The 9958-nt window shown below is 38.3% G+C and overlaps 3 protein-coding genes across 3 annotated transcripts; 2 read left to right on the forward strand and 1 right to left on the reverse strand.

Moving 5' to 3' along the window:
* The first annotated feature begins 1094 nt into the window (after nt 1-1094).
* LOC114733072 (uncharacterized) lies at nt 1095-2134 on the forward strand. The gene is made up of 2 exons (XM_028920481.1): nt 1095-1508; nt 1889-2134. The coding sequence occupies exons 1-2, from the start codon at nt 1117-1119 to the stop codon at nt 2028-2030; spliced, it is 534 nt and encodes a 177-aa protein (XP_028776314.1). The 5' UTR covers nt 1095-1116; the 3' UTR covers nt 2031-2134.
* A 1357-nt stretch (nt 2135-3491) lies between these two features.
* On the forward strand, nt 3492-4224 carry LOC114733076 (E3 ubiquitin-protein ligase TTC3-like). Its single transcript, XM_028920485.1, has 2 exons — nt 3492-3884; nt 3949-4224. The coding sequence occupies exons 1-2, from the start codon at nt 3492-3494 to the stop codon at nt 4222-4224; spliced, it is 669 nt and encodes a 222-aa protein (XP_028776318.1).
* Nucleotides 4225-5176: 952 nt separating this feature from the next.
* On the reverse strand, nt 5177-9445 carry LOC114733042 (cellulose synthase-like protein D1). Its single transcript, XM_028920453.1, has 6 exons — nt 8880-9445; nt 8147-8576; nt 7436-7819; nt 6764-7139; nt 6249-6657; nt 5177-6134 (listed from the first exon to the last, which is right to left on the reverse strand). Exons 1-6 carry the CDS (start codon nt 9443-9445, stop codon nt 5177-5179), a joined length of 3123 nt encoding a protein of 1040 aa, XP_028776286.1.
* Nucleotides 9446-9958: the final 513 nt, after the last annotated feature.

The following is a 9958-nucleotide window of genomic DNA, read 5'->3' on the forward strand; positions in this document are numbered from 1 at the left end:
ACCTGTAAAGGTAAGGAGTGAATCTGGGCGTTCCTTAAATTTTCTTTAAAGACTTTTTGTGAGACTTGCCAGAGAAATTAAGGATAATGGAAGGAACATTCAATTAATGGAAAAAGTGATGTTGAATATTTGCATAGCTCTGATAATGATATCAAATCGCAGAGAAATGAGGTTGGCAATCTCAATTCTTCACCTGCTGCTGGATGTCCTGTCAGTCAGTCAGGGATATTGAAGGGCAAGTTTATAGAAGAGGTGTCATTTAGTGATAAAGAGCAGAAAACTAGAGGTTTTCAAATTAGGAACACTAAGGCACATGGCGTGGATCGTGTGGAGGAGACTGGAGAAAATGACAAGAGGACTCAAACTGTGCAAGGGAAGAAGTTGATTGTCAATTTGGGGCCACAGAAAGTTAATATGACTAGTTCTCCACAATCCGATGCCATAAGTTGCCAAAAAGATCAAGATATGGTTGCTCCCAGTGGTATGTGGTTTTATCACGATCAATTGGTTCCTTTTCCCCTCTATTTATTTTGGAAAAAATGGAGATTGTAAGATATTATTATGTGAACGCGGGCTATGGTGGATCTCTTATTTAAGATCCCTCGTGAAAAAGCCCCGGTGAAATGTAGTAGACGTACACCAGAGAATAATCTTTAAATCAATTTTCACTTGTTATAATGTGTAGTTATGCCAAGTAGCAATGAACAATGATTCTGCTTTCTGTGTGTTCTTCATGGATGATCATTTGGGTTTCTGTTGCATCCGTTTCCTTTCTATCATGGGATTTTTGGGTTGAAATTGAATGTCACATTTGTCAACTAATATATATGCTTGTGGAAAGAGAAAAGCGGATCTTTTCATCAGTATATCATTGGATGTTACTGTCCATTATTCCGGTGGTTAGCGTTTGGAGACCATCTGACCTGGGTTCATATGAATTGCAGGGAGCAGGGTTGACACTCGTCAATCAAAAGTATTGAAGGTTTTTAGAAGAGAGAGAAATCTCAGAGGTAATATTTCTGGGGAAAGTGAAGCTGTTCCTTTAGAGCAACCTCGCATCTTGCTTGAAAAACGTAGTTCTGAAGAATAGCTGATCAAGTTGGAAATGGAGCAGCAATGTCGGGAGGTGAGAGGACGTCTTTGGGAAGGCCTCCAGAGGGGAGATTTGGTTCAAATGATGAATCAGATGACAATGAGTATCAGACACCTTCACATTCTTTGCCCAAAGATTCTAAACCCTTGCTGAGGATCAAGTTCAAGAAACCTGGCATTGAAAATCAAAATTTGTCTTATTGGGAGGGGATGAGTGTGATCAAGGGTCAGAGGTCAAAAAGGAAGAGACCTTCACCATTGACGAATAAAGCATCTCTCCATTACGAGGACGTAACGCATTCAAATCAGAACACTCAAATGGATGAAATAATGGATGCGAACTGGATATTGATGAAATTGGGTAAAGATGCAATCGGCAAGAGAGTTGAAGTTCATCAGACATCTGACAATTCTTGGTGAGCGTCTCATATCCTTTCACTGATTCTGCAAATTCGATGTAGGAGGGAATAGCGTATGAATCATATAATTCATCACAGGCCAAACTAGTCCATTGCCACAATTATCCTCCCTAATGTGCTCTTTGAAACTCCACTTTTTAGCTGATAAAATGGTCCCCCCCCCCCCCAAAAAACAAAAATTTGCATCCAAATTTTATCATTCATAACTTACTCTTTATCTCTTGAATTCAAATCATACTTTTGAACTTCATTGTAATGATGTTAATCGTCTGCTTTTCCACAAAACTGCTGTAGCTATAACAGCAAGAAAACTAGAGTAGGGAATCTGATATGGAATCGGTCCCTTCCCTTGTGTCTTTTTTGATTGTTTTAACCAGGAACAAAGGAGCAGTCACTGGCATAATTAAAGGTACTTCAAAGCTTAGTGTTGCCTTGGATGATGGGACAGTGAAGATGTTAGATCTTAACAAGCAAGCGGTCCGATTTGTTCCTCAGAAGCACAAGAGTTCAAAAGCTTGAATGGCTCGGCTTGTCTCTTTACCCTCAAGAGACATTTGTACATTTGGGCAGTATGTAGGTTGTAGTTGATTGGATTGAAAATTAACTATAAGTCCTTTGAATTTCAAAGGTGAAATAAAGGATACGTTATATATATATATATTATAATATATATATATATATATGTATATGTATATTTACAAAGAAAATCTTGGGATGTTTCTACCTGAATGCTTATTAACTCTCCTTGATGGACGTGAAGGTCTTGCATAGACTCTAAATTGAGAACACATTAAAAAAAATTAAAACGGTTCAACAAATACATAATCGTTAGACAATTTATTAGAATAAAGAATCCTAAGCAAGTTATTGCTGATCCTTTTAAAAGTTCGTTCTAAAATCAGTTATTAGCATTGTTTTTTGGGGAAAACTAAATAATTAGCAGTAACAATGCAATTAAATATTATATGTGAACTCGGAAAATCCCTGCAATCCTAGAGTACCAATAGGCGATAGTTTCGAAATACAATTGTTGTGCTAACATGTTCTTTTTCATTAATCAATGCTTTTCACTACCCATAGATAGAATGAAGAAAAAAAAGTCTAAAAATTAGTCGGAAAAAATTAACTGCTTGAGACGTTTGAACATTGAATTAAAGTTATTTATATTGCGAAAATTAAGGACTTTAAATATTACATATTGGTTTATTAGTTATTAACAAAAATGCATATTGTTTTAAACATTCTTAATCGATACAATAATATAGACGTACAGATCACTCTTAAAAAAAAAAAAAGGCAAAAACTTATAATTGCTTGGGAAAATCGTAAAAAAATATTTTTAAAATAGAAAATTGTAATTGCTTTATCAATTGATAATTTAAAAATAATTCGAATACTTCAGTTAATACACAGTGCAAATTAACTGTGCACTGTTGTTACATTAATAGATGATTTGCCTGCAGTAATATCAAATGTTCAAACATACTTTTTTATGAAGAAAATAAAAATCAGTAAAATTATGATTAAGTTTTATCTCTTATTCCACGCTTCGCCACTAATAAATATTTATAAATTATTTTATCTCAACATATAAAATACTATGAAAGTGAAAAAAGCGAGATAAAAATTCAAATATATTAATGTTTAAATCTAATAAGTTATCTTTTAAAACGCAATAAAATATCAAATTCGATTGACTTATTTTTATATTATCATGATTTGTTTTAGATCTTCTCTTTAGATTATCCCTTTATTAATCAAGTTTTTCTCTAAACATTTATCTCAATCCTTTACAAGTTCAAAATCTTTTATTGTTATCCTAGTCCTATATATCGGCCTACTCCTCTCTTTATAAATCAAATCCTCCTCATCACAATTTTCTTCTTCAACTTTCCTTTAGAACACTCTTTTCTTTCCAGTTCATCTGATCCTACTCAGATCCCCCCCCCCCCCAAAAAAAAAAAAAGGTTCTAAAAGGCAATGAATATTCCTTCTCGTGTTAGAGTTAGATATAATTGTGAAGTTCTTTATCCACTAAGCACAATTATCCCTACTGATCCCAATAATTACCCCATTAATCCTCCTAATGATGATGATCAATACATCAACATCACAGCTGCTAAATCAGTATGGGACTGGCAAATGTTGGATCCTACACGAGTTGAAAGCTCAACCCTTGTTAATACATATTCCACAACACATGATTTCTTCAACATCTCAAAGAACTCCATAGATCAAATTGCAAACCTTATTCCTTCTCATTTTGGTATCCCTTCATTCTCCGGCAGATGCATGGCAAGAAAGATCTTGGATTCTGCAAGAAACATGCTTAATAATACTCATAAAGACCAGAAGATCTTGTTCATGGCTGTGGTTATTGAAGTTGTTAAAACTTGGTGTTATCATTCTGATCCCCACTGGTGATTCCTATCATCAGGCTGCGGAGGCATCTTTGGAAGCCCTGGCGAATCAAAGTCTTATGGCAGTGCCTGCAACTAAATCATTTATTGAGGAATTGGAAACTGTGAAGGTTGAAGAAGAAGAAGAAAAGTTAATAAGTAACTGTGCGATTTGTTTGGAAGATTTCAAAGTTGGATTCTTAGAAGTTACTCGTTTGCCTTGCTCGCATTTATTTCATAAAGCTTGCATTGTTGAATGGCTGCAGAGCGATGGTATCTGTCCTTTGTGTCGTTTTCGAATGCCTATTGAATGATAACTGATTCAAGTTATTTAATTAGATTCTTTTCCTTTCTTTTTTGGCATGAAATTAAAGTAAACTAGATTTGTTTGTCAATTTAGTCAATTACATTATACTACCTCCTGTCCTAAATATAATAATTAATTAACTAATCACATAGCGTCGTGCGATTCATGTAGCCGACCCTATCTAGTGGAATAAAACTTTGTTATTGTTGTATTTGTAATAAATAGGTTATCTTTTCTAAAATTTTACTAATCAAGTATATTGGTTAAAACTATTATTATTAGAAAGATGCCTTGGAAAAAATGAGAGACAAAGTGAATTGGGGTCTTATATTTAGAACTAAGTAAAAGTCAAATGAGGTTTTACATTAAGGATCAAAGATAGTATTGGTGATGCAAATTATACGGACCGAATTACCTTTTTTTTCTAACGCATATTGCATACCATATTGTTTTCCTTGATATGTTTCGTTTGTGTGTATGATATACTGTTAGCTCTTAACTGTCTTTGCTATAAATTTTAATTTTATACTGTTAATTCCATGAAAATAAATGAAAAGGATATGAAACGGATTGAATTATTTTACCTGCTATTTAAAGGTCTGAAAGACAACCATATACATCAAGATACATTCTTATGCTGAAAAGTAAAACAAATATGAAAATTATTCCTCAACTTTCTAATAATGCATTGAGTTCCTTGATCTTCTATCTTTGTTGGCACAGTCAAAATTTAACAAATTTAATTTTAAACCGAACAAGAAAATCTCTCAGGCTCTCTCAGCTGTAAAATATACATAATCAGAATTTCCCCCCCACTTGTGTATATACAATGTTAGTTAACTTCCCAATCATACTCTGTTACTTGATAATAAACACATAACACCTGCTGGACAATATATAAGGTTTCATGTCATAAATATATAAAGATATATTTCAAAATTCACTCTCCCTTGTCATCATCATATTTGGACATTGCCTCCTCCAGCTTGATCACTATTCCCACCTGCGGTTACTGCAACCCAGATCAATGAAATTATAATGGAAAGCAGCCCTAGCCACACTAAAAGTATTGTGGGAACCCTTCCTCTCTTGCCCATTAAACCTTTAGCAAAAGGGTACATATGAACCAAAACCCATAAGCTAAAGAACAAGCCTCCCAATAGCCTATTCCACTGTGGTATCACACTGTATATGGTCCTTGCGCATCCTATTACCATAGCTATGATGTTGATGCATATAATGGTTAGTGGCACGATGAAGAGACTTGTCCATTTCACAATGTAAAGATCGGCGTAGATGTCTTCGTCTTCATCTGCGGCTGACTTAGATGTTAAAGTGAAGGAAATCTCAATGCCTGCTATGACTTTTAGCAGACCTTGTAACACTGCAGCGAGGTGAGCACTAGAACCACCAATGACCCAGAACTGCTCGTTTCGCCAAAATTCCTCAAGGGCAATGCCTGACCACTTCACTTCAAGAAGGGAGATCAGAACAAGGCAGACGGTGATGGAGAAAAGATACAAAAGGAAGGCTACGTTTAGGCCTGGAACTATGAAGTTGTTGGTGAAGAGGCAGAGTGCAGGGAGAAAGCAGTAGACAACCAAGAATATAGAGGTGAAGGGGTATATGCCCACATTGAGATATGCGACTCTTTGCGAGAACTTGAGGCGCTTGCTTCCAAATATGGCGTTGTTTTTTGAGAAGAAGATTTCTACTGAGCCTGTAGCCCATCTTAAAGCTTGATGAAGCCGATCAGTCAGATTGATCGGAGCCGTGCCGCGAAAAGCGTCACGCTTTGTAATGCAGTAAATTGACCGCCACCCACGGTTGTGCATCCGGTAGCCAGTCACCACATCCTCTGTCACTGACCCATAAATCCAACCCACCCTGTCCCCCCATTCAGTTTTGTCCTCGTACCTGCGGGTCCATACACAAGAAAAACATCATGGGTATATCAACAAACATTGAACAGATTTTGGTGGATAGTTTAATGAAGAGTCAAGAAAGAGATTAGTTAGCATAATGCGATACCAGCAAGAGATGACAGCTATGGCTTCAGCAACAGTGGGTGCATCCAAAGGAGGACGTGGCTTGAGTAACGATCCTGGTGGTCTACCATTCTTAACAGATTTGTGATCAGCTAGTGGTCGGCCTTGGAATTCAGTCACAGGTATGCTGTCTGTGAACATAGTAGAATTACCAAACTTCTGGGGAAATCCAAGATCTGAGTCCGAATCAGAGTTCAGAGGCTGCCGATCATCATCCACTCGTGATCGTGCCTGTAGTACATCTCGGTTTACTTTGGTTTTTACTCTCCCAAACACGCCTGTGTGCTCATAGAACCTCGGTGGTTCAAATCCATACAGTGCGTATCTCCGAAACATGCAACCTGTCCCAACATACATTGGACCCTGCAGACCATCTAGTGCCCGCATATTTCCTGTTGATTGTTACAACCAATATCCAGTAAAACACGCATTACGGTAAACAATATTTGTGTGTGTGTGTGTGTGTAGAGAAAAAGAGAGAGAGGCTGGGGCTTTTACCATCAAAGAAGACTGTATTATTATTTGCATATCGATCAGAGGGATCAACGCCGTCAAACCTCTGAGGAAACTGTATGTAACATATGCGATCACCACCACGATCCATCATGAAGCACATTCCCTCCCTTACAGCTTTACTGTTATAGAAATAATGGTCACAATCCAAGTTAAGAATAAAGGCTCCATTGGACAATATAGCCGAGGCTCGAACCAAGGCATTCATGGCTCCTGCTTTCTTGTTATGATCATATCCTGGTCGTTTTTCTCTAGAAACGTAAGCAAACATGGGGAGTCTGATGTCTACACCTGTGAAGTCCAATCTCTTTTCGTCTGCAGTTCCCATTACTGGATCAAATTCTGGGACCTTACACATTATCTACAAGTAACAAATATGAGGAAGACTTAGGATTAGGAATTTATTTTGAAAATAATCACATGATAAGTTAATCTTGGATGCATGAAAACTGAGATACGACAAAATCCATAGCATTAATTTATGCGTAGAATGATGTCTGGCTTGAACATCTCTGACGCTTGTCAGATACAAACACGTCTTTCTTTTACGTGTTCATCCTCCATATAGATCAAAAGGTGAGTATCTTTTGATTGTGTTCCTTTATAAATTCACACTCAAAAAGCAAGATTGTGCGCGCGCGTATATATCCAGAGTACTTGCAAGATTCCAGCATGGTCACCCTTGGCATGGTCAGCTGTAGAATTGAACCAAGTTCCCGGCCAATGAGTGCCATCAGCCATCCATGTTGCCTTTGTGACATTGATGGGTTGATCTGGTGGCAAATTCCCACCATTTTTCTCTCTGGCTGTTTGTTTTTCCTTTATCTCCTCTTTAGAGTTGTACATTTCGCTTCGTTTGCGAATCACCTCTGGAAGCCCATTGATCCTCACTTTGAATTCATCATACTCCCTCTTGATCCATCTACGATCCTTGACGAAGTCATGCTTTTTCTTGTTCTTCGTGGGATCAGTTTTTAAGCTGAAGTAAGCGTCAGGATTTCTAGGCTCAATTTCGTGTTTCCGACAAAATGGTACCCAAATCTGTCGGCACATACAAAAACAGAGGGGTTAATTCATCGTAGTGGTAAATCATTATTCACCTTAGCCGGTTTCAAATTGAGTAAAGCATTCCCTGAACGTATTTGATTGAATAATTCTTATTGTTTGGCATTTGGAACTGGAAAAATTTATAACGTGTGAATTTGCATGGTCATTGATAGCTGGCTCTTCTGTGTATAATGTATAAAATCTAGCCATGCCACAAAAGAGAATTTTTTATAAATTCTTATAGTAATTTTTACACGCATGTGGCGTAGCCGTTAAGATTTCGGGTTGCACTCCTCTATTAAAAATCAAATTTAAACGTACCTCAGCAAATTTGGCAGCTTCAGCCATGGCTTCAAAGGTGAGTATAGCACCACCATCGTCAGAAATGTAGGCGCTGAGCTTCTCGACTGGGTAGTCAGCGGCGAGAATTGAAAGGAGGGTGTTGGCGGTGACGAGAGGTGGTTCCTTTTCAGGGTCAGCGGTAGAAACAAAAAGATCGACGCCGGGTAAGTCTGATCGACCAGTCGGGTTCGACGGCGAAGGCTGTTCGAACTTGTCCTTCAGTGCCTCCAGGTCGGTACTTCTGTTTACAGGATTGAGCTTGGGAAGGATATCGAGAAGCCAAGAGAAAGCAAACCAGATCTCGCAGACAATTGAAATTCCCCAAAGCCACATGGCGTCGTAATTCGGGTTCCTACAACGCCATCCTAGGAAGAAAAATAACAAGATCATACGGATGACAACCAATACCCTGTTTCAATGGAAGAAATCCGAACATTAAACCTGCAATAATATACAATCACCATGCATGAAAAGAAGAACAAATAACAGACCTAAATGTTCAAATCAACTGGACAAGAATCAAAGAATCGAGTATCGAGTATTATCGTAATAAATATTCTACAAAGCTTTGCTATTGCGATTAAACTGAACAGAACTATATGCAGTTCTCTGTATTTGCTAATTCTCCAGTGAAGCCACACAATTACCCAAAATTATACGTTTCGTGATGAACTAAAATAAAAAATAATTGAAATGTTTTTAGTTGATTTACCTGTAAGGGCTCAGAACACCTCCAGGAACACCAACTTTCCGAGTGAGAGGTTTCCATGGTTTGTCCATGAAATCCGACATGCTCATTCCAGTATCTTCCCCGTACTCATCGTCCTGCCAATACGCGTTTCCAATTCCATATGTCCCCTTCGTCTCGAACAACCACCGGTTGTGATCAAAATCCTGAGTCTGACTCCTCGACAGCATCGACTTGTTGTTCACAGAATTCAAGATCGACACTCTTCTATCAAACTTCGCCGCACTCCCTCCGCTGCTGCCTCTGCGGTTCGGCTGAGACTCAGACGCTAATCGTGAAGAGCCGGCACCATCGGTCTTGGAATCGGAGGTGCCAGGCTGGTTGTCCGGCGTAGGCGGCATCATGACGGTGTAATTGATGTAGTCATTTTGACCGGCGATGTCGCCTGTGACGTCAATGTCATCATCTCGGGAGAGGCTAACGACTCTGCCGCTGGAAGTTCGCCGCGCGAACTTCACACCTTGTGGTGGCCGTGAGGTGGAGGAGGGCGTGGAAGAAGTTGGCTTTTGATTTGGATCTGAAGAAGCCATATATAATCTCTAAATGACAAACTTTGACGTGATCATTCTGTTGAAGTTAGTGTTATGATGGAGAGATGATGAGTACGAACACTTTCATGCAGGCATTATTGGTGATGATGATGAAAAGAAGGAAAGATTGAAGAATAGTGATGAGCTGAATTAGTGGTACGAGAAAGTATTGTATATATTTAGGATATTCTGGATCAGCCATTGTCGCCCCCTTGATTCAATCTTAGCCTCTCTTTAATTTCATCCCAGTTCGTTCCAGTTATGAGACTAACGTATACTATTGCAGGCGCACAGCTTTAGCTTTCAGGCCATCCTAAAATCTTGCATTAAAATGTCGGGCAAAAGGAGCTCCAACTTTGACTTTATTCGAGCTCCCATAACGCGTTGACCTGATACATGTGAGCCTCACTCTTATGGGCCTGATCCAAATGAGCTTAAGCCCATAAACCTGAACCTTTACCCCTGAAATTTCATCATTCTTTGTACCAAACTTTCTTTTATAATCATTTTCTC

This window comes from Neltuma alba, unplaced genomic scaffold, assembly GCF_004799145.2.
Source record: "Neltuma alba isolate B1F8T4 unplaced genomic scaffold, ASM479914v2 tig00012964_pilon, whole genome shotgun sequence".
Lineage (NCBI taxonomy): Eukaryota > Viridiplantae > Streptophyta > Magnoliopsida > Fabales > Fabaceae > Neltuma > Neltuma alba.